Consider the following 26,649-nt stretch of genomic DNA (forward strand, 5'->3'; position numbering starts at 1 on the left):
GCCTACACCTCTTGAAAACCCCGTATTTGTCCATGTAAATTATATTTATAAACTGAAATGAATTGGGTTTTAACCTAATGTTTTTCTTCACAAAACTGGAGTAATAATGAAGGCGGGTACACGCCATATCGCAAATTTGCGGGGAGAGCGACGCTCAGGCCTACTGTCCATGGTTATTTCACGTGCACACCAACAAATAGACGGGACCTCGTGTTTCCCACCATCCGATCGAGCGACTAGACATTCACATTTGATTGAGATAAAATTTTTGACAACCAATTCCCCTCTCCACTCCCATCCCTCCTTTAAGCTGAATCAAAAGGTGAATGGAAATTAACATTTTGCTCTTTCCATCTCGGCATTGTTCACGTGCTATTAATTTTATCTTGGATGTAATTTATTTGTTGGATAAAATAATTATTTTCTTGTTCATTAAGATATCTGCAATGTCCTATCAGATATAGGCCTACCAATATGTACATATCTTGATTATATAGAGGGGAGCCATGGTAGCTAAGTGGGTAAGACGCGGGCTCGGAAGCCTGGAGGTCGCGTGTTCAATCCCTGCATTGGCCGAAAATGTTCATCAGGATTTTCCGATGTGGGTTCCCCTTGTCTGTAGTGCAGGATGGGACGAAAAACCGAGGTCCCGTTGTAAGCACGTATAGAAGATCCCTTGGCAGTTGGAATTCGATATAGTGCCGCTGCCCGGGAAAAATTTCCCTCATAGTTCACTGTATGCCCGTCTTCATTAGCCCAGTATAGAGGAAGTTATACCCCATTTCATTTCATTATATGGGACACCAAAAACAGATTTCCTAGCAGCTAATCTATATTCCCGTTCATCAACAAAGGTGAAGGGCGGTTGAGTTTCGCAATGTGAAGGCTGAATAACGGGAACCCAGTGACCTATGACTAGAAACTAAATATTATGTTAGCTGTTAAGATACGGACGGCCTGAAGCAGTGGAAACTTCGAGCTTGGCAGCAGTTGTGAAATCGGAACGGCGAGTGATTGAAGTCCACACTGTTAACACGTTAGGAATGGAAGATAGTTAGCGTATATAGTTGGAATTAAAATGGATGAAAGCATAACGAAGGAACCGAGAAAGGCTGCTGCCGCGCCCAAGAAAATATTCAAGAATAAAATTCGCCGTCATTTACCCGTGGGGAAAGGTCCGTACACTGTTGGATGCGTGGATTTTATGAATGACCATACAGAAGAAGGTGTATTCTTTCGATTGTTCTATCCGACCAAAAAATCAGATATTTATGTACGTATTTTTAATTTTTATATTTTAATTAACCTGTAATAGATGTAGCGGCATCCTTTATTAATTAAGTACATGTTCTCCTAAATTGAAACTTTAATATTGATAGGATACATTTTTCATTTAATTTAACCACCTGATTAGAATACTATGGAAAAATACCCCATATAGTCCATGTGATTATGTTCTCTCTAATTAAACCTGTTATCATAGGGATTATGAGGTATATAATTAACTTTTAGAAGTATTATATCACATTTACTCATTATAACGGTATGATATACATGTATATATACCTGGTCATTTTCACTCCTGTCTATATTGTTAGCTTGTATTACATCCCTTTGATGTTTAACACTGCTAGGTAAATTATACACAAGGCACATGTTTACCAATATATATATGATATACAAATTAATGATCAGTAATCTTTAAATAACCAACACATGTTACCTTTATGTTACAATGTTGCATTATAAATATAGTTATTATGCCGAAATGTCAATATTAAAAATGCTAAAGATGAAATTAGATTTATCATATGATTTTAATGTCATGTTGAAACTTTTGCCCTGACAGTGACCATACTCTTATTTTGATTTGAAACTGTAAGGGGATCTTTAGCATACTACTACTAATGATATAAACAGTACCTTGGTTTTTCGTCCCATACAAAATACAAAGCTAAAAATATTTATTGCACTGAATACCCCATTAGTGCAACAAACAGAATAATTACAATATAATGATATACTACACTTAAATACGTAGTTACTGTATGATACATCGTTACATGTTTATATATAAATGGTGATGTTGTATGTAAATAAAATTCAGTCAGATAAAGAAAACATAAATAAATGAAATAAATGGCCTACATTTCTGCATCGACTTATGGCTAATGAAGACGGGCATATGCCATACAGTGTGAAATTTTTCCCAGACAGTGGCGCTACAGCATTTCAAATTTAAATACCAAGGGTCCTTTTACGTACACACTGGACCTCAGTTTTTCGTCCCATTCGAATGACTATACGTTGTCCCTTGCCAGGCCCTCCATTCTTCACCACTGACAGAGAGGAACCACATCGGAAATCATGATGAACTTTCTCGGCCAGTGCAGTGATCGTCGATCGAACATTGGACCTCCAGGTTAGCGAATCAGCGTTTTTACTCACTGAACAACCATGGCGCCCAAAAATAAAAATAAAAATGAAATATTAAATATAAATAAGGTAAGAAGAAAAGCAAAGATATACTGTTTTAATATAACTGATCCAGTATAATAATTTGGTCATTTGAGACTCAACGTTGGTAATCTTATATTTTCTATGTGTGCATAGACAATGGGAGCAGAATTTTGTCCAGGTTGTTGCTACTTCACTTAATCTTTTTCTAATTCCAACTGCCAGGGAAGATTTTACATCATAAGAGAGAGATAGAGCGTGAAGGTTTAAACTTAATGCAAACTAGGTTATTTCGGGACTAACATATGTGGTACAAATTTTTTTTAATAATTCACTTATATGCATAGGGATCTTTAGCAGTGGAAGAAAACCAGAGAACCTGAAGAAAGCACACCATGTTAGACTTGAAATCTACTCCTTGTCACGCACAAGCCTGGAATCGAAATTATAAAAATGGACTAGTGACAGACCATATGGTCATAGGACAATAAGAGCTTGTGTTAAAAATATTGTTGTTCTGAAATTTTAGCTTGTTATTTTACATTCACGATCAGACATTCTCTAATTCCAAAATTGCCATCAAATTCCGCAAATAGGCAATGTGCAAAAATTTGATGCATTAAAAACTTGTTTTATTTCTTGAGATTGATCCACAAGAAACAACACTTGCAAGTACTTTATTTTTCTTCTTTTTTGCATTTGTTTCATCAAAGCACAGTGCCTGCTAAATTTGGGGAGCACAGGGAAAGAGACAATTGACCTTCTCATAGCTAGATTTGTAATAAAGTAATTACTTCCTACTTGTCTGTTTTATTTTTAAATTGTGAATTTAAAAGGTCACTTTAAGTGTGTCAATAGGACAGAGGAGGTCAATTCAATACCCCTGTCCTTCCCAGTGGCATATAGAGGTTGAGTGATGCCCAGGGCCAGTGCCTACATGTATTAGTCAGAAATGTAAGAACGGAAGACATTTAAATATGGAAAACAGATGAAATAAAAGTCAACATGAAATGGATGCCTTGGGCTGTCACCCCCTCTACCCCCTTTAATCCACGCCACTGTTCCTTCCCACCCCCATTGATCCAACATAGCGTAGGTGGATATACATGTAATATAGGTATAGATAAAGGTAATCTAAGTACAGGTATATTGTGAAACTAATGAAATGTAAATAAAGGTGTTGGGAGAGATTTAATAGATTTGACCTCGATGACACCCACACAGTCACTGGATAGGTTCATGCTGATCACATAGTTATTTATTATCTTGTTCTCAAGTCTTTTTGCTGACAAGAGTATTAAACAAATATGGTGAAATAAACTTGATGAATATGCTATGTACCAAAAAGGTACACTGTTTTTTGTTTATAAATCGGTATCTTGTCCTTTGTCAAGCCTGTGTAGCTGATAACACATTCAGATTAAAACTTGACATTTGTTTAAGTATTTAGTTTATTGTAAAAGGCATTGACAATAACGTTAGAAATGAAATGGTGTTTAACGTCCTACTTTTCTGCTCCGACTGGGCTAATATAGATGAGCATATACCATGCAGTGTGCTTTAAAGGAAATTTTGCCCGGACTACGATGCTATGGCCTACTGTCAGTTTTTTTTTTATATCCACACCAATATGTAGGCTACAACAGGACCTTGTGTTTCTTATCCTATCCAAAAGATTAAATGCTGTCCTATGCCAAGCCTTCCATCCTGTACATCTGACAAAGGGGAATCATGCCGGAAAATTCTAATTGACTTTCAGGCCAACACAGGCATCGAACGACGGACCTCATGTTAGCTAGCCAGCATCTTACCCACCACTTACATCGCAGCTCGGTCAATCTTAGGATTTTCCTGGTTTGAATCCTGGGGATGGGGTGGGGGTGTATGGCTCAGGAATGTTTCTTCTCCCAGTTGTGACCATAGACTAAATAACTGTGTTACACCCGGCAAACCTTGGCAGATTCCAGTACTCTACATCTAACCTCGGCTGTATGACGGTAGGTGATAAGTACCTACGCCTATATAATTGCAATGCGGCACTGATTTACTTGTTAGGAAAACTTGCCGCTTTTAGAAAAAAGTTCTCAAAATTGCGTTGTTCGAAGAGTGTAGAATTTTCAGTACAAAGTTGTCCTTTAATCAGATAAACTTGAAAGAAAAACAGCTTCAGACTTTGTAGGATAAAACATTCTTCAAAGGCATTGTCATGGGTGACACCGTTGGTAATCCAGGAACTTGAATGTAGTTCCAATGGCGGACTTCGTCATACAGGCAAGGCTAGATGTAGGGTACTTGATTCTGCTGAGGTTTGCCAAGTAAACTGTGTCAGTCGCAAAATGACCAAAGTCTTGTGTTGATGAAATGATAAACTTTATTCCTTCAATTTCTTTTTATTGATAGACTAATTACTTTTTATAGTCTGTTCAACATTACTATATAGTTGTGTTTATATAATTATCACCTAGAAAAAATTGGAAGTAGGCGGCAATATTCATTGGCAGCAAGTGTTGTTTTCTTTGTTAGAATTTAATCAAGAATCAGATAGGCTGGTGCCAACAGAAATCAAATCAAGTCAATACTTCAGTCCTAAATAAATAAGCAAAATTTAGGGAAAGGTGTAAAATTTCGAAGCATCTTAGGAATGAAAAACATAATCTTTACAGAAAAACACATGGTAAAACACCCCTTTGGTTCAGGGTGGATTATTCTACAATACTATGCATTTGTATATCTGTGACTAGTTCATTTTATAATATTGGGGAGTCTGATTGTGAATGGTATTTTGATTTGTGGAATGAAGGTGCAAACATTTAAATGAAGAAACAGCTGTTCAGGTTAACATCCCTTCTTTTTATAAGTTGACTATTCCTCATTGTACCAGGAGAATATAGTGAACAGTTTATTTTAGAATAGAGGGGTGTAGATGTTTATTGTTTGTTTAAAGGTCTGAGAATGTGAGCTGTGAAATGTTCTAGAAAACAGTAATTGAAAGTACAAAAAAACAGATTCTAAATGTTATTTATATAATCGGGGTATCCAAACTTTGAATATTATATTAAATGAACGTTCTAAGATAGGGGGCAATGGGACTGTGCAAATCTTTTAAGGGTTGTTAAATATAAAAAAAACCAAATTTATGTGGTATCGGGTACTGTCAAAAAATGTTTTTCGAGAGCAAAGAGACTTCTGGGAGACAGGGAGCTATTACTTTCCTCCCCGCTAAATTTGCTACTGATTCAGTGCATTTAATACAAGAGAAATTCTTTATTGAAGACGACACTACCACCCAGAATTTATGAAGATGTTCAATATATAGCTTTGATATAAGGCGTGTTCAGGAATTTGAGCAGTGGGGAGTAGGTGAGATGACTGGGTTGGAGACAATGTCATGTTTGGTATGAGATCTGAGGGATTCCCGAGAATTTTATCAAATCAGAAGCTGTGAGACAATACTTCTGCTCATGTATAGGATTAGCGTGGAGTGAGGCCAATATCTCGGCAAGTTTTCGCACGTTTGTTTGTTCGATGAATGTAGGAAAAACATAATAAGCTCTGTTCTGCCCCCCCCCCATGCCCCCACCAAGCTGGACAAGCACCTGATCATCCTTCCATGACCCCACAACGTATCCCTGGTCTCCCAAGGAGAGGATGATTTTTTGTGACAACCACAGTCAATTTATCAATCACAATTTTAAGTCCAGCCACTGCAGATTTTTTATATTTGATTCATACCTTCAAAGCATTTTGCTCTCTTTTTTTCAGAAAAGAGATAGACAATGGCCTCTATGGTTACCAAGAAAACAATATGGTCATGGTTATGTGTATTTTTTAGGGAGAAATATTAAAACATTTGGCAAATTTTTTAATTGGTATGTAGGTAAGTTGACAGTTATTTTTACTAATTCTAGAATTTGCTTGAATAATTATCATGCAATTCTTTAATTACCATTAGTTATCATAGTGAGCTGTCATTCCTGTATTGAGACACCACTTACTTTATTAAAATCAGTACTTAGTTACCATACTGTATACCATTCTTAATATCACAATTTATAATTAGTTGCCATTAGTTACCATACTGAGCTACCATTCTTAATATCACAACTTATTTACCATTAGTTACCATACTGAGCTACCATTCTTGATATCACAACTTAGTTACCATTCTATCACAATTTAGCTACCATTGGTTACCATACTGAGCTAACATTGTTAATATCACAACTTAGTTACCATTGGCTACCATACTGAATTACCATTCTGAATGTCACAACTTAGTTACCATACTGAGCTATTATTTTTATACAAGAACTTACATTTTCTTAGCATTGGTTACCATAATGAAATACCATTCTTAAAATCAGTACTTACTTATCATTGGTTAGTGAGGCGCCATTTTTAAAATAAGCATTTCCTGAAGTTTGAATGGTAAATTGTAACTGCCCTCCCTTATTCAGCATCTTTTCATATGGGTAGGTATCAGTGGGGGAAAAGGTGGAATGACCACTCCCTTCTAAATAATGTTCAGTACCCCCTTCCTACTTTTAATTAATCTGATAGGAAACCTGCAAACATATCTGTAATTAATCTGTGGACCGTCTGTTCTTTCAATATTTATAGACATGTATCAAGCTGCGTCTGTTGGGAATCAAACCTTAAACCTCTGTCAGCACTATCTATATAGAAGCAAAGTTACCAACTGATATTTTTTCAGGGTTTGCTGATTGTTGCCAACCCTGCATCACTACATATATCATATGTCATGTCATGTTGAATAAACACAGAAATAAAATAAGCTTGTAGTATATTGTAATTTTGTTTTTATGTGTTTACAGATGATGTCTATGTACCAGCGTTATCACAAGCTCCTGTGTTAAAGATGGATAACATTAAATACCCTGTAATAGTTTTATCGCATGGTCTCGGAGGTAATCGTACCACCTACTCTACATTGTGTTGTGAACTGGCTTCTCAGGGATTTGTTGTAGCAGCCATTGAACACAGGTAAGTGTAAGTCTTCATGCACAAACATGACCCAATAGGATTTCGTGAGGCTAGAGCTAGTTTTTAGATTTTGCTTTCTGACATCATGGACGAAAATTTACAAAAAATAACACTTTTGTTTGAAAAATCTGTGATTAATATTCGAAAATATATCAGTTTTACCTGAACATTTGCCATTTTTTTGCTCCTCCCCAAGAATTATATTTCCAAATGGAAGCTGATAAATGGAGAAAAAATGGTCAAAACTATATTGTTTGATAAGCTGAAGATATCTGTTTTAAGTCTGCTCTTTTGGGGATCTGTAGATGCTGGGAGGATCAGCAAAAGGTAAAATGAAAATCATAGGCCTTTTATAGATCTTAATTTAACTGTGATGAAATTAATATTTCCAAAAACATTAGTCTGCCATCATTCCTCTATCTTTCTAAAACCCCATAAAGAAAATTGCACATCTGAAAATGTACTTTATATTAATACCAGAAATATAAATAGCACATCTGGTATTGACAGAGATAGGTTAATTAGTTGTATTGGTTCACTTATTTGCATTAATAAAGGGATAATTAAGTATGCATAGATTTAGATTTAAAGACCATTAAATTAATATGAAAATGTATGCATCAATCTTATACAATGGTTCAGATGTTTAGCTTTGAAGTTGATATGCACCAATATTTTCAGAAAAAGGGTGATTAAAAATTATTGAAGCAAACAATGGTTGCCGTACAATACTTCCAAATATGTAATTCAAATTAAACACGATACTAAACTGTAGGAAACTTAAATGCTTAAATTAAAATTGCCTTTTTCTAAATAATCTGAATGAAAAAAGCTGGATAATTGCTTTCAACTGCTCTATGATGAAAGGATTGAGATATTTAGATGTATTTTACCAAGCATCGCTCAAATAAATTAGTCATATGTTCGTGAAAGATTACCGTTATTTATTGTAAAAAACATTTCCACAGATCTTGTTTTTTGAAGATATTTCTTAACACCAATCCTTTACTCAAATTGTTGTGTATGCATTATGGTTTTTCTTTGTCATTTATTATCGGGTTTGTTTTCAGATTTATTATTTTCGCCCTGCTAAACTGTGTGGTGCGACACATTTAATTAATGCACTAAGCATGTGCTTATTTTACTTAATGACTCATCCAGAACAGAGTCTGAGTCGGGTCTCACTTAGCTGGCCATAATGTATATGATAATATACAATGTAGTATATTGTTGAATAGAATGTACATACATGTATATTAATTTATCAACTATAGCAGTGGTGGGCAAACTTTTTAGGTGAAGGGCCGTACACAAAGTTTTGAAACAAAGTGAGGGCCAAACAAGGATTATGAAAAATGACATTTTATTGAATAAAGCAATGCAGAACAAAGCATTTTTTCTGCACTTTTTATTCAACTCCATAGTTATATTCGGAGAAAAATCAAAGCATGTCAACAAATCAAACAATAATGTAAAATAAAAGTAGGCCCAAGTCAAGTGACGTCAATTAGGCAGCTACGTCATTGAGTGACGCTGCAAAATATAAACAGACCTACAAAGATTATTGACCCTACAGAGAGTAACGCCTGTTTAGAATTTGGGCCCAACAGTAAGCAGTTTCCATTTTTTATTTCATTTAGAGATAAAATTATTCATAAATTTTCAGATGTAGTAGAAGGGCCGTATTTGGCTTGCAGGCTGTAGTTTGCCCACCACTGAATACGTGTAACAGCAGTCATGGTTATATTAGCTAATACAATATGGAAAATAAATTGAATGATGTTAAATGTATCATCAGCTAATTACCGTATTTTGAATTGATCAGCGTTAAATGTATCATCAGCTCATTACCATATTTTGAGTTAGTTTATATTTACTATGTCACATGTGCAATGCAAGGAAGGAGAATTTGTGTGGATAGCAGTATTTACGTCCGCTCATATTTGAAGTCAACTGTCAAGAGCTCTTTATTGGTACTACTTACATAGAAAGAAAGCACTTTCAAAACCAACATTTATGTCTGATTTTATTGACAGTCACATTAGTCCAAATTAATCAGACACTTGTAGAAAAACCATTGATCTGTGTAGCATATTACTACAGTTAAGGTGACTGAAATTTCAAACATACATTTAAAGATACATTCTTGCTATAACAGTTCAAAAGTAGATGATGAAAGAAGAATATATTGAAAAATTTAGTCAAATTACTTTATTCTGAACATAGTTATCATCGTTGTAATATTTGACTAAAAATGGTAGCGAAATACGTCTTCACCTTCGCCGATCGTTTGATTGACAGGCGTTAACTCCACCTACATATCTCGATTATCAAGTAAAGTTTTCAATGGCATACGGAAACGCTTTACAGCTCCTCGCTAAGTACACTCTATCATTTAGCCTCGATCTAACTGACGTATTTTCATCAGGTTACCCCTTATTTGATTTAATCAATTAGTGAAATCCTATTTAAATCCGAGCTGTAGCCGAGCCATCCGTGGGTCTACAGAGTTGATTTTGGTCTTGTTGTTTAAATAAAGATCTAATTTATAATTTCTTTAACATCTGAAGCCTAAATTAAGACTTGCAATAATCAGATTTAGCTCTTGCATAATGCATGTTTAAATGAGAGAGAGATAGAAAATGGGGTCTGTTTCAATAAAACGGTAGCTAGTGCGTAAGGGTCTTTAGCAGTGGGAAGAAGATGAAGGACCTGGAGAAAATCCATGAGGTTGGACATGTGACCCTGATTCCTTGTCATAAAACTACGCCACTTGACTCAATAACAGACCTCATGATCTAACACATTTAAATGAAGTTAGAAATGAAATGAAATTATGAATAATTAAACTGACTATAGGCCAGTATTAATACTTTAATCTGTGCTTGCTATAAATATACCATGTCTATGATCCATTAAATATATATATATAATCTTGATTTATGATCAGCTGGTTAGAATATAAAAAGATTTGAGTGTCTTTAATATTTATTTCTGGTTTATTTCTGATCTAAACTAATTATTATAACATCAGGTTAATATCATTATGTAATGTGATAAAAAAATAAATAAGAAAATATTATTGATTTGACAGATTTTGTTGTTAAGGGTTGTGATTATCGATAACTTTACGCCTCGTTACCTTACAAACTGCTAAAGAACTATTATGATTTATTGGGTATAAGCTTGTTGACTGGAGTAAAATAGGTCAAGCTATTGGTCCGTAAAACGAGGGGCTTATTTGGTGTAAGAACAAAGAACATAGACATTGTTATTGTTGTTGTTTGTAACAGTTTTGGTTGCCAGGAGCAACTAATAAACATAGACTGACCTTTAGAGAGTTTATATTAAATTAAAACTGAAAAAAGTTCTGTTCCAGTTGTAGCTGATCATTGTTTGTTTTTTTTTATTAAATCCTTTGTAAAATAAAATGTGAAAGTTTAATCTAAAATTGAAAATTTGTGACAATATAAACAAGCAAGCATTAATTCATTGATGGGCCGTTTATAAACCTGATCTAATCCAAGCATTAAGATAATCTACTGTTAAGACATGTACAGTTTAAGGATTAATTAAGGTGTGAAATAGGTGTAAAAAAAAATGTATAAGGCGATCAGCAAATTTAAGGGCTTTATGAACTACCAAAAGTTTGTCAGAAGTTTATATGATTATCAAATGCATATTCTAATTTATATTATATAAAAGGTGAGGGGGGGATTAGTTAATGCATGCGCATTGGATCATAAGATCTGTCTTTTGAGTCAAGTGCTGTGGTTTAGATTCCCCACTTGTACATGACAAAGAGTAGTGTCACCTGTCTAACCTCATGGATTTTCTCCGGGTCTTCAGGTTTCCCCCACTGCAAAAATTGAAATAAAATTGAATTATATGTTAGTCCCAAAATGACCTAGTTAGTGTCGAGTGTACATTAAACCCCATTTCTTTCTCACTTTCAACAATATATTCATGGTCATCATGGACATAATAATATGACTATTAAAGATTACATGTAAATACAATGTGTAAGACCATATACAATTAATAGTACTTTTATTTAAAAACATTTTAGTCCATAATTAATTAAATTTACGTTTTTAATTAAATCATAACTAGCAATCATGTTTAATCCATTGAAAATCAAAAGTATCCGATGGTCTAGAGCACTGATTATAATGCACTTGGCATGTGAATAAATGTCTAATTAATGATTTATATAACATTTGACGCCAAACAGGTAAAATTTTAGACTCATATGGCCCAGTTGGAGTAGAAAAGTACAGCGTTAAACCCATTTCATGCACAGACTAATCACGACACATTTTAAATTATATTTTACTGTCTGGTGAACATCTCCAAAGAGCTAATTAATGCCACTTTGAAAGAAGGGCATTAAAGTAATTGAGTATTGAAATATTAAGTAGAACACATGTCTATCAGACTTGGTTTGTTGAATATCATTCATTCATTTCATAGAAAGGTAGAAATAGTCTGGCAGGTTACCAAGTCTCTGTCATCTAATATACAGTGTTGATAATTAATCCATTAATAAAGATTGGGGGTCACTGTGACTCTTGACATCATGATAAAGGAACAAGTGAGGAAGGAATGGGGTCTAATTCCACACATTCAGTCATTTCATTAATTCACCAATTTGTAGGAGCAGGCTCTTCAGAACCAAGAGACCAAACCCATTATCACCTAAACTTAAACAACTATTTGAGTTTTATATGTTAAAGAGGCTATATCACTTTTTCTGATAGAAAAAAGGTTTTATTATTATTCAAAGTTCCAAAGTATTCACCTACTTTAAAGGCGTTAGCATAACTAGTGTTGGTGATGGAAAAGTGATCATTCGGATGGGGCAAATAACTAAGGTCTATCCATATATTTACACTTAAAAATACCTGTGACAGTTGGAATTCAATGAAGAATAAGCAGAAACGCAGCTGTCCAGAAAAAATGTCCATCATAAGGTCCCATTTTGGACACAGAGAACTATCTACTTTGAGAATAGATCTCTCCCCTGAATGGCTGCCGTATCAAAATATTGATGTACTTTTTTGTGATATGTTTCTAGTACATTTCACATCTGTCATACACACAAAGACTAAACAAGCATATTTAATTTAATTAAATGGAAGCGGGATAAATACTTCTCAAAATTCTCAACTATAATTAGTGATTTGACTAAAATTTTTGATTTAGGAATTAAGATGTCAGTCAACTAGCTTAGTGTCTTTTCTCAAACAAAGCTAATTGTAGACAGACAGCGTAAGTATAGTATGATATGATCCAGTTCATTTGAATTGAGAACACATGTGAAGATGTTTAAAGCTACAATTTTCGAAGTAAAATGTTTATATTATAGGTTTCTTTTTCTTTTATAGTGATGGTTCAGCGTCAATGGCATTACGACTAAAAGAATTTTTCAATAATAATTTTAACAACAATAATACAGAGGATTCCACCGACTCTCACTCTTCCCCTGAGTCATCCTCCTCCTCCTCGTTTACTCCACCACCCCCCGACACCCCACAGCGCCACCGATTACAGCATTTAAACACATTTAACGAGGACTGGAAACCGTTTGAGAAAGTAGAAGATATTTTTGACTTTAAATATCGAAATGGGCAGGTGGGTTTGGGTTTTTTTGTACTTCTACATTTAATGTGGATCTATATCCTGCATCTTTTTACAAAACAAGTTAGCTTAGAAAATCCAAGGAAATTGACAACTTTATTTTTGATCCAGGTCAAACTAATCTAAAGACATTTTAAAATTCCTTCTTCTAGACATTTTTTAATTTTTTGTATAGATATATCATCGATCAGAAGAATGTCGTAAAGTATTAGATTTATTGACGGCCATGGATCAGGGAGAGTTAATACATAATGTCTTCGGTGTCGTGTTTGATACTTCTCAATTTAAGGTAAGATGCACACCAGAATTTATGGTTCTTTAAATATTATCATTAGTATTCGGTCAGTAGTATCAGTCAGGAGCAATTACTCTGGAGCTCCTTCCCCAAAAAATGTTGGAAGCAGACCACCATTAAATTTCACCATCTCGTTTATTTATAGTTGTTCTCTCGCTCTCTCTCTCCCTATTTTTCCCATATGCATGGCAATTTTTGTTGATTTTTTGAGTCTACAATTGAAGAAGGGGGGTTTGAAATAATATTTTCTGCCATGTTTTGGTGATTATTCATGATTTAGAGGCGGAAGGATAACAGAGTTAAGTAGTTGGTCGGGCAGATAGTTACATGTTTTTAGTATGCTAGTTTATGTACATGTATGTCAAAATTTTAGTGGTCAACCTCATACACAATCTGGAGTAAAGACATGACCATTTGTTTCTCTGTCTGTAGTGAAAAGCATTCAGCTGAACGAAAATTGGGGGGAAAGTTGGAACCAAGCAAAGAGACCAGAATTATCATTGCACTCAATCAGGAAATTAATTGTGGTCTGTCTCCTATACAGTCACCAAGGATTATCCCACTCTGTTTCACAGACCTATTACGAAAGCCTTCTAATAACTCTGTATGGGTTAGTTGTATTTTACGTCCGCTTCCACCGAGGTGATATCGCAGACAATTATAATAACTCTGTATAAGATGATTGACCTTTATGTGACGTCAGATCACGAAGTGTCAATCATTGGCTCCATGGGGCGTGCATTGTTTACATAAGACGTTGTAGAGTGAACTGGTCCAGGCAGAATGTCGCCTTTTACTCATTTTATATACCCATTTACACTAAATAGGAAATATATTTTATCTAGATATACTTCAAACACCTTTATTTCTTTTTCTATTACTTCAAAAAAATGTTCTAGAATTTAATTTGCCGAGGGAAAAAAGTCAATATCACAAGCTCATGAGTGATTGTAGCGACTTAGTGAATATTCACTGCCGATCAGTGTGGTATTATCCCTGCATCCAAAAATGTTGCCAAAGATATGTCATGAGTTGGGTAATTGCCAATTATCCATCATTCATTAAAAAAACTGAGTGAAAATTCTAATGCAGTTCTATAATATTGATGAATTTATCTAATTACTGTACATTTAAAGTGGCATTATTATTCTCACTATTTTGTATGAATAACATCATATTCAAAATAACTTTAGATTTATCAAATTATAGAATGAATGATAAACCTTGAATGAAATATCTAGCCCTTTAGGCCAGGAAGGGAGACATTTAATATAGATTATGATTTATTATCTACAGTAGTCCCAATGTTATTTCTCACCTTAGTTATAAACTAATGCTAATCAAGTTCACACCACATATTGCTCTGAGCTATAGAATTTCTGAACTGCATTAAAGAACTTTTAAGTAACTGTGGTTTTTACTGCGAGTACTTCACTTTTCCACATAAAGCAAGCTGGACATAGTTGCCAAAAAAACATGTGATTACCCGATTAAATCGCACACAGAGGTGATTTGGCGATTTGTGGTAATCGCTTTGGAAATCGGTGTCGATAAATTTTTGATTAGGGTAATTGATTTGAATTAGATGGACATTAAAGATGAAAATTTGATTGAATGCAAATCACTTTGTCTAATCAGTAGTCGATAATAACACCTATTACGTAATTATTTTTATATACAACATCTACGTGATTGCAATATGATTATTTTTATTACCGGTATATATAAAACATCTACATCAATATGATAATATCGGTTTATATTGATAAAATAAATAAATCATTATTCCAGATAATATTATCTAAGTATACATTTAAAAACCAGTCTTTCTTTTCTGAAAAAAATTAATTTCCTTTTAAAACGTTTTTAAGCCACTGCTTTGGAGATGTTTGTTTTATAAATTAGGTGCTGACACATTGTTTAATACTAGTAATAGTGGATTTTTTGATCAGAAGATAAGTTTCTTTAATATTAAGCACTTTAATTGTTTTAATATGATGTAAAGGATATTGGCAATACCAAAAAATAATATTAAAATAAAAGGAAAATGGCAATACAAGAATAATAAATTGTTTATAATTTTTAATATTAAAAACAGGTAATAATAACATTATAACAAGATACTATTGTACAAAATTAAAATGGGGTGCTACTGGTTAATAGTCTAGGGTGATGTACTGGTTAATAGTCTAGGGTGATACTGGTTAATAGTCTAGGGTGCTACTGGTTAATAGTCTAGGGTGATACTGGTAATACTGGTTATTGGATATTTTGATACTCATGATACTGATTATTACATGTAGATACATGTCAAGTCAAATACTGGTTGATAAAGGGGTTGATACTGGTTAATAGGGCGATGCTAGTTAATAAATAAGGTGATACTGGTTAATAGATACAGGGGAATACTGGTTAATAGGGTGATACGAGTAATACAATAGATGTGAAAATGGTTAATAGATAGGGTAATACTGGTTTTAATATAATGTGCTACTGGTTATTATATAGCTTGATACTAGTGATTAGAGAATGGTACTGCTTATTAGATAACATATAGCTAGTAAAACATAATGTAGTTATTTCAAATCAATCTATGTTTAAACCTGTTTCTAATAACGAGTGTAGTCCGTGTATTCATGTCATCTATGTTTAATCCATCCAGTGATTTATTTTCAATTATGAACCTAAGTAGTGATAAGCCAAGATGTTGATAAACTAGTTATCCTTTAGTGCATAACATTTCTTGGGTCCCGACTTTTTTGTGAAATGTAATGGTGTTTATCTGCATCAACCATTTTCTATTTAAATGTTTCTAAATTATGAAATAAAATATTCAAAACATTATGATGTTTGATTTAACTAAAATCCTTCATAAATCGATTATCTATTTGTTGGGGGGGGGGGGGGGGTCTATAATGGTAGACTACTGGGCATTGGCTTAAATACAAATGTTTACTTGTTAAAAATAGCTTTAGATATAGACGAGACACACACTGTCTGTATATTATTCATGATATAAAACCAGTCAGTGTACCTTTGTTGATTTTTTCTTCTATATTTATTTAAATAAGTGCTAGTACACTCAGCTGTACATAGTACACTGCAGCTGTACACTCTATAGTCAGAAGTTACGATCATTACGATTGTTACTTCTCTTTGTTGTGTTCATTTGTTTGGAGACATTTAAATGTGTTTGATTTTAAATGCAATGATTTAAAGCAAATATGAGTCTCCCAATAGTCAGAATAATTTAATGTCATTTATTGGCTGTTGTATGTACGTATTAATTTAGAATTTGTGACAGTTTAGGCTCCTACATTCAGAATTCGTTCATAATGCTCTTTGTGTATCTCTCAATAAGGTGACTTACTGTAAACACCCGTTATGCCATATGTGTAGTTTAATGGTCGAGTGCGAGACATTAAGTAATATATTGATATTGATATTCAATGAAATATGTCATGCGGGTCCAATATTTCAACTAGTATAAATAATGTACACTTGGCACATTGTCCGTACCATTTGAAATAATGGTACCCCAACATCAAAGGATGACGTCACATCTGTATATGAGGATTAAAGTTTTCAAATGACATATTGTGGCCCCTGATTGTACAAAAAATCGTGTTTTTAGCTTGTGGACTCTATGGAAGTCATAATTTTTATCCGATTTAAAAAAAACCTATTATTATATCACCGTTACACCCTAAGGACGGCTGAGTTCGAATTTCGTGGAAATCGGCCCAAAATTGACAGACAAAATGGCCGCCGTTCGTTCTCAAATAGCGTAAAAATATGGTATATCAAGGTTGTGGACCCTATAGAGGTCACAACTTTTATCCGATTTTTTTGAAACTTGAAATGTAAGTTTATAACCCAAAGATCTCGGTTCCTTTCGATATTGGCGTGTATCAGACCATAACTTCCTGAATTATGGCCCCTGATTGTATGAAAAATCGCGTTTTTAGCTTGTGGACCCTATAGAGGTCATAATTTTTATCCGATTTAGAAAACCGTATTATTATATCACCGTTACACCCTGAGGACGACTGAGTTCGAATTTCGTGAAAATCGGCCCAAAATTGACAGACAAAATGGCCGCCTTTCATTCTCAAATAGCGTAAAAATATGGTATATCAAGGTTGTGGACCCTATAGAAGTCACAATTTTATTCGATTTTGTTGAAACTTTAAATGTAAGTTTATAACCCAAAGATCTCAGTTCCTTTCGATATTCACGCATATCGGACTGTAACTTTCTGAATTATGGCCCCTGATTGTACAAAAAAACGCGTTTTTAGCTTGTGGATCCTATAGAGGTCATAATTTTTATCCGATTTAAAAAAACGTATTATTATATCACCATTACACCCTAAGGATGACTGAGTTCGAATTTTGTGAAAATCGGCCCAAAATTGACAGACAAAATGGCCGCCGTTCGGTCTCAAATGGCGTAAAAATATGGTATATCAAGGTTGTGGACCCTATAGAGGTCACAATTTTTATTCAATTTTGATGAAACTTGAAATATAAGTTTATAACCCAACAATCTCGGTTCCTTTCGATATTCGCGCATATCGGACCGTAACTTCCTGAATTATGGCCCCTGATTGTATGAAAAATCACGTTTTTAGCTTGTGGACCCTATAGAGGTCATAATTTTTATCCGATTTAAAAAAACGTATTATTATATCACCGTTACACCCTAAAGACGACTGAGTTCGAATTTCGTGAAAATCGGCCCAAAATTGATTGACAAAATGGCCGCCTTTCGTTCTCAAATAGCGTAAAAATATGGTATATCAAGGTTGTGGACCCTATAGAAGTCACAATTTTTATCCGATTTTGTTGAAACTGGAAATGTAAGTTTATAACCCAAAGATCTCGGTTCCTTTCGATATTCGCGCATATCGGACCATAACTTCCTGAATTATGGCCCCTGATTGTATGAAAAATCGGCTGAGTTCGAATTTCGTGAAAATCGGACCAAAATTGACAGACGAAATGGCCGTCGTCCGTTCTCAAATAGCGTAAAAATATGGTATATCAAGGTTGTGGACCCTATAGAAGACACAATTTTTATCCGATTTTGTTGAAACTTGAAATGTAAGTTTATAACACAAAGATATCAGTTCCTTTCGATATTCGCGCATATCGAATTTTAATTTCCTGAATTATGGCCCTTGATTGTAGGAAAAATCACTTTCTTGTTAGCTTGTTCTCTATCCATCTCTCGAAAATGTGGGCGTATCCTGCCTGGCAGCCGCTGGTTTTCTAATTCTGTCAGTTGGGTCTATATATCCCCATGCATCGCCTAGGGCATTAATCCTATAAATCTACAAACAATATACCCTGGTAACTAAACGCTATAGCCCGTAGACGTTAATTATAATTTATAAGCTCAATTTAAAGTTTAAAACAAAGAATACTGGAGACAGGTGATTAATGAAATATATAAGACAATATGAAGTAGATATAAATGGTGGGTAATTAAGGTGGATTAAGACCCATTAAAATATAATTTACTGATAAGACTTATTATTACATTCCTGTTCGAATGTTGGTATAGTTTATTTTCGTGACTACATAAGCGAGTAACCCAAATAATTATTGTTTACCCCCCCCCCCATTATTTCTTTATCTTGTATATATACTAAATGTATATTAAAGTGAAAAGGCTTCATACATTTAAAACAACCCTCCGTATTTTTAGCAGTACTATCAATGTTTATTTCTATTATGTTATTATGATCCGAGGACGAATCATTTTCACCGCAGAGGAAATTATAATGGTGATAATATTGTGAATTGTTGGTATTTCCTTCTTTCAATATATCATTCGTTCATTATTCATTCTTTCATTTAAACATTTCTATTTTTCTTATGTTTCTATTAATCCTGCCTTGTTAATTAGGCGTTAAGCTACTTATCTAATGACTGATTGTTGACAGCTGACACATTAATGAGTTTAATTACTATCTTATTGTTTATTTTATTGCAATGTCTTGTATAGTTTAATCTCTCCTCTTTAATTGTTATTAGTAACCTTGGTGTATATTGTTAATTCCTAAGATACCATTTTATTATAAATACCGATTTGTACATTGACAAAACATTCTAGGTTTCATCCCGTTTCCAGGACAGTTACTCTGCTTGTCGGATGTGCTGTTCTCCGTATACGATGTTTAATGTTTTCCGGTAATAAATAGTTTCAAGGATAGTTCCAGTCTTTAGTTATTATCAAAGATTTACACTGTTACAATATCACAATACAAAAGGTATACTGGAGGGAGCAATGGCTTCCCATGCTCCAGTTAAAAGGGTTAAAATATAAAATCAGTAAAGAAATGATGTGTTGAAAATGTTATATCATGCATCATAGTATAGAATGTTCAATGTACTGAATACCTCAACTCTATTCCCAGACATTTAGTCTCTATACAGCTACAGAAGCTTGAGTAAATCAATTATTAAACAATGCTATTTACTTAATTAGCTTTTTAGCTCTGTTGGGAGGATATACTGATAAATAATTCTTTATGATTTCAGAATTGCCTAGATCTTTCGAAAGCTTCTGTGATTGGTCACTCATTTGGTGGCGCCACCTGTCTGTGCACGTTAGCTACAGATAAACGTTTTAAGTAAGTAGGATCAACCGTCCGTTATATTTTAACTTAAAGGTGAGTGGATAGAGAGAAAGAAATGGGGTTTAACCCCCAGTCAACACAAACTAGGTCATACTGTAACTAACATATGGTTCAATTTTTTTTCACTAATTCGCTTGGACATCGGGATCCTTAGCAGTGGGAGAAAAAGAGAAAACCAATGAGGTTGGACAGGTCACATAATATGTGGGACCAAAAACCACACCCTTTCAATGATAGACATTATGATCTACACCCAACCTCCCTCAACGGGAATGGATCAAGTGAAGTACAGATAAATGCTGAGCTATTGAAGAAAACATCATGTCCAAGGCTCTTTGCAAAAAATCAGTAATAATTCAAGTTTCAGGACACTTAATAAATAGATTGATTTTAAATATAGATTTATTTTTTTACAGAACAGGTGTTGTGGTAGATGGCTGGATGCACCCACTGGATGAACAAGTGTATAAAAATGTCACCCAGCCTGTTTTAATGATAAATTATGAAACATTCCAATGGTTGGCTAACGTTAAACAAATGTCACGATTTCTTACAAAAACCATGATAACAGTTAGGTAAGTAGTGTGACATATTGGTGGAAGCAATGGTTGTGAGCATTACCCTTGAGACACTAATTACTATAGTAAAGTGGTGTTTCAAATAAGTTGTTTTACCCTGGATCCTGTGTAGGCTTTATTTTAACCATACTCAGTTTTTGGATAAAGCCCTAGCATTGCATTTAATACATTCATTCCTATGCTGTTATATATTTATCAAACACTTACAATGGTTTTTACACTATCAGAAATTTTTCTTGTTTTAGGCTTTTTATTTATTGATTGCTTCAATTCTATGAATTGAATAGAACTAATACACAGCCAAGCATGATATGCATCAAAATAATAAATAAAGTGTTTGGAAAATGTTCCCTTTTTCGTGTTTGGGTTGCCTCCCTTGTTGTGAGTTTGTTTCTTCTTAAATGAAAGCTATATCACTGCAGGCCAGGAACAGCCATTAAATAGTATAATTTATTTCATGCAAAGTCTAGACACGGTTTGTTTTTGTAAATTGATAAGGTTATGCTATGTAAGTATTTGTTTTTACAGAATAATTTGTATCTATTTTCAGAGGAACTTGTCATCAGAGTATATCAGATTTTCAGTTCATTGCAAACCCTGTATTAGCTCGCATAATGAGAGTTCGATATAGTCTTACCCCTAAACTGGCATTTGGTACCAGTGCTAAAGGAATGTTAGGATATCTACGAAAACATCTGGGTAAGTCATGATTCATGGTCTCAGATTTAAATCCTGGCTGATGCGGGAACCTTCAAGACTTTCCAAATGTAGTTTCCACTTGACAGGATGTCACTTGTGGGACAGACAAGAAACGTGTGCATAGTCAGTTGGATGGCAAGATATTAAAGAGGATCATTCATGTACATTCATTGTCAAGCATGCACCAGTTGATATTCAAAAAAGGGTAGTCAGAATTGCTGCTGATAATATATTCTCCCCTCATAATTGTAGCCTCCACATAACCATAAAAAATTAATTTATCCATTATCTAAGCTTGGTTTTCTTTTTACATTTATGACATATTGTATTGTGCCTATAGAAGCAATATAAAGCACTATATACCTGAAATGAGGTTTAGCATCTTATTTTTCTGTCTAAACCTGGCTAATGAAGATGAGTGGGTATATGCCATGCAGTGTGCTATGAGTAGATTTATACTCGGACAGAAGCTCCATGGCCTAGGCCTACTCTTATTTCGATTTGCATCTGCCACTGGTGTACTTGGAACCATGGTCTTTCATCCCATTTGAACAACTAGATGATTTTCCTGTCAGGAATTTTCATGGCGAACACCTGGATAGAGTCACTCCATATTCCAGAATTCTACTATTAGAAATTGTACATGTAGGTACAGGGAAAGAATCAACTGAATATAAGGAATACATTTGTTCTGTAACTGTAGTGTTGAGCAATAGTAAGCGGACCCTCCAAGTTGGAAAAAGACAAATCCTGTTTGAAAAATGGTACAAAAAAGTATATCGAAATTATTTGTTAGATTCAGAGAAAAATGTGTCTCAAATATATATAGTTATTTTACAAATTGGCATTTCAGGGCTGGCTGGTGACCAGCATAGTGACATCTTTAATGGTGACCATGACCTTGTGATAAATGGAACTAATCTGAAGCTTTCCTGACCATCACATGACCATATCTATAAATAGATTAACCAATGGAAGGTGAAGCTGAATACTGTGATAATCTTTAGTCTGCTGAATAATCAAATAATCTGCTGGTTTGATAGTAACTTTGATTTTTGTTTGGTACTATATTTAAGCTCAGGAAGTGCTAATTTACCATGGTTTCTATCCCTGTCCAACCTTGTGTGTGGGTTTTCTCCAGGTCCTTTGGTTTCCTCCCACTGCTGAAGACCTCTAGCTATATACAGTCACATTTTTAGATAAAATTGTAACAAATGTTAGTCCCAAAATGACCTAGTTTGTGTTGAGTGGATGTTAAACCCCATTTATCTGTCTCTCTGTTTGCATGAAGGGGGCTCAAAAGTAGAATTTCAGTATGATGTTTGATATAATCTCAAATGTCAGTATATAACTAGATCATCCCCCTAGCTCCCACTCCTCCTCTCCCCCACTACACCCTTGATTATTATTAGAAATCCGAAATTTACAGAATATTAAATCAATATGAATCTTATATCATTTTGGGATGGAGCCTCATTTATGGCAGAAGAAATTAGACACCAATAATATTGAAATGAGAAATGATATTTAATTCCAAAGAAAACATTTAATTTTTGTTTGGCTTTAGAAGCATTAATTACTACCTTAATTCCTAATTTCGGCATTAGAATTATTGATGTTTTACATGTTGTATATGTATAGTGCCTGAATATAGATTATTTTTATATTATGTACATGACTGTGTGTCATAAAAAGTGTGATCACTTTCACTCGTCATAGACTTGGACAAGAAAATTCAGCCAAGCAGCTCCGACAGTGGCACAGAAATTCAATTTTTCGAAGTCATAAAATTAATGAAAACAATTAAAATTCTTGTGTTAGTGATGAATTTTTTGCCTTTGTTTTCTTGTGGGGCAGTCTCAATCTAGAAAATGTGATAATGAAGATCTAGAAATGTTTATATAGTTGTGATATCTATGACAGTTTTTATGTATAGATCTATTTTAGTGACACCTTTTATATTTTTATTATTGTGTTGTTCTTAGTTTCGAATCGTGTATTTACCACCTTTCGTGGGATATATAAAGGTCAATCTCCAGGAATATGTCTGTTTTAGAGGTTAATTAATATTTCTCAGAAATAATGGTCTTTTGTTGACATGTTGACTCGAGATGTATGCTAGCAAAGAGACAACCAGTTTCCGAGAATGAGGCCAGTGTGTATATTTGAAAATATTTAAATTGATATTTATTAACATTCTTCTAATACTTCTTATTAATGAGATTAGTATATGAAGACCACATAGACTTGCCGATTTTTCTTTAGAATTTTATTGGGCTTTAAATCTAATTTTATTTGAATAATTTGTGTATGAAGAACAATACAAAGACACAGACTTTTCATCCGATTTTATTGGGCTTTGAATACCAGTTTAGATAAATAATTTGTGATGCTACAGAAAGATAGGTGTATTGAGTCTATACTATTGATTGGCTATTTTTATATAATGATATTAAAACTAGGGACTGGGCGAATGGTACTTATTGTGTTTTGGGATTATTCTCTACTTGAACCCGACTAGTGACATAATATGATAAGTTATTAAGAATGTCCTTAATAAGGCCATACAAACAAAATATTCTGGTTCTCTGACAATCCTTACTAAAAATCTGATGCAGGAGGGAGGTTTTTATTAAATAAAACCAGGTCATGACGCAGGAGTATCTGAGATGCAAATTTTTTTTTTTATTTGGCCTTATATGAACATGTTATGTGTCATCAATGGTTTTTTTTTTTCACTTTAATCTCAGCTAGCTTTATATCTATCTATAAGCTACATCTATCGCTTCTCTCTATCAGGTAAAGATAACTAAAACGATATTTGAACAATAAGCAAAAGGTAAATGAAATAAGATATAAATGTGTTTTAATTAGAGTGGCTAAATGTGTTGATAATGTGATATTAACATATAATATATATATATACAGGGTATTGGTCAGTTTATTTTTATTTATTTATATTTTTAATACCAGTATATAGTGCCAAACAGTGTATCAAATCTCTCTTTTTGTTTTATTATATATGTAGATCTATTTTATACATAATTATTATTTATAGTTTTAGTGTTCTCTGTCAGAGCCATACAATTTTAAAATTGAAATTTGATGCATGTTTGCTTGTAATATACTATAAGATTATAAATAGACTGCAATCATTTAAAAGGTGTGATAATTGACTGTTAATTAATAATCATCAGAATTTATTAGAATAAAATGAGAAGGTTTTAACTTTCATATCCATTTTAAAGTGCATATATTGTGATACATAAATTAATATAAATAAAGTTTTGATTAATAATGACAATTAATTCATGAAATATGTTTCTAAAAGCATTCATTAAATTTATATTTTTAAACTGTGTGGTTCAGACAATAATGGTTGTTATACTAAATAATTATGGCAAATTTTTATTTTCGATATACACATAATAAATATGAACCTACCGGTAGTTATTGACGTAATATATAAACTGATGTGATGCCCAGTGTGCCTGTTGACAAATAAATATATTTTATACTCTGGTTTTATTTACTGTACATTTATTTCTTTGTACACAACACTATGGACTACAATTTTGTTTGTGCTATGAAACTCCAAAGGCACCGCAGGACGATTCATTGTGATACATTAAATGTGTATGATTTTAATGTCCATATTGTAGTTGTTATGTGATGAAGCATATCCAGATATGAAGAATCATGTGGTTTGTATGAAGTGATAATTATTATTATTATGATATAATTTAACTTAAAACACATAAAGATGGCAGTATGAAATCATAGTTATCACTGTAAACTTTAGTTTGATTTTGAATTGATTGATTTGTATAGATTTTCGACCAAAATGTTTTTAAATAATATTGTGTAGTCTTAAACCTTTAACCATGAACTTGCATGTATATATGTTCAATTCCCATCAAAAATACTAATTTCTTTGAAATACTACAACCACACTTATACCCAAGTACACAATATTGAAATTGCCCAAAATCTAATGCAGATCTGGGGGTAAATTAGGGGTCATATTGGTGAATTTTGACAGATTGTTATAGACAATATTTAACTTTTATTTATTTGGTTTCACCCACTCAATAGCAATCTCCCAGAATTATGTTTATTACTTGCACAAAGCTGGACTGAACACATCATTTCATTGCTAATACCCCACTGCAACATCTAACAGAATGCAGTTTATTTAAAGTCATCCAGACAATGAAAATGGTTTGAAACATTAATGTAATGAAATGAGATATGATCTGTGTTCTAATTTGGTTTGAAATTTAAATCTTAATTCATAAATGGTAACATAATACTTGCTGGGAATCGTATATAGATACAATATTTGATAAATTTACATGTATTTATTGTAGTTTAGATTACAATCAAAATTTGAATTTGTAATCCATGGTGTTTAGGCTATAAGTTAATTTAATCTTTTAAAAAAAACCTGTGAATCTCAATAAATAGTTGATTAAATACAGGCTATTGCAAATATGATCTTATTCAAAATTAATGATAGACTTTATGCAGAGGCAATGTTGTCCACTAGGAAATTTTTGAAGACAGAGGCACAAGACTGTTGCTGATGTTGGTATATTTTTATGTCTGTATTAGCTAAAATATGCTTCCATTCGTTTCACTTATTTTGTATTCAAAAGTGGACAGTATAAGCCAAAATCTAAACTGAACTTTGCAAGCAATCTGACTTCCACTTAATCGCCAGAACCAAACATATTATAGTCTGTCCAAAATCAACATATTATTTTGATCCGAGTCGGAGGTTTAGCTGCTAAGCATAATTCTGTACTAGTAGAAAGCATAATTCTGTACTAGTAGAGTATATATTTTATATTTAGTATATTTTCTTTTCTTAGCCTAATATTTTATGATGAACAAAATTTTCTCTTGTACATTTTATATTCTATTTTCAGAGGAAAAACAATATTGAAAGAAATAAAACTGTTTCAGTTAGAATCATATTAGTTTGTACTTCATTTTGAAAATTTGTTGCTTTGTTTGGTGCTGCCCATGTCGCATGCTATGGACACTGACAAGAGAAATGCGGTAAACAAGAGTAAACATTCCCTTGTATAACTCCTGTGACTGCATAAAATAATCAGAGCAATGGCTTGGAGCTGGGTTACAGAAGATAAACTTACTGAGTAAATTTGTCCAAAAAGAAGTGGTATCGGGTGTTCTATATTCTGTGTAAATACATGTACGCCATAATTGGAGACTTTGAACCATGTAGGAAGTCACAAAGCCCCAACCAATTTTATTTGAATTTCGTGACTAACACATGCCTCCATATCGTATGGATTGGAATGGGG

At 33.5% G+C, this 26,649-nt stretch overlaps 1 protein-coding gene across 1 annotated transcript; it reads left to right on the forward strand.

The window, feature by feature from the left end:
- The first annotated feature begins 932 nt into the window (after positions 1 to 932).
- Positions 933 to 26,296, forward strand: LOC126820463 (platelet-activating factor acetylhydrolase). The gene is made up of 9 exons (XM_050548468.2): positions 933 to 1,273; positions 6,220 to 6,334; positions 7,293 to 7,461; positions 12,849 to 13,095; positions 13,277 to 13,390; positions 19,945 to 20,036; positions 20,459 to 20,617; positions 21,171 to 21,319; positions 22,173 to 26,296. The coding sequence occupies exons 1-9, from the start codon at positions 1,079 to 1,081 to the stop codon at positions 22,253 to 22,255; spliced, it is 1,323 nt and encodes a 440-aa protein (XP_050404425.2). The 5' UTR covers positions 933 to 1,078; the 3' UTR covers positions 22,256 to 26,296.
- Positions 26,297 to 26,649: the final 353 nt, after the last annotated feature.

Source organism: Patella vulgata, chromosome 1, assembly GCF_932274485.2.
Source record: "Patella vulgata chromosome 1, xgPatVulg1.2, whole genome shotgun sequence".
Classification (NCBI taxonomy): domain Eukaryota; kingdom Metazoa; phylum Mollusca; class Gastropoda; family Patellidae; genus Patella; species Patella vulgata.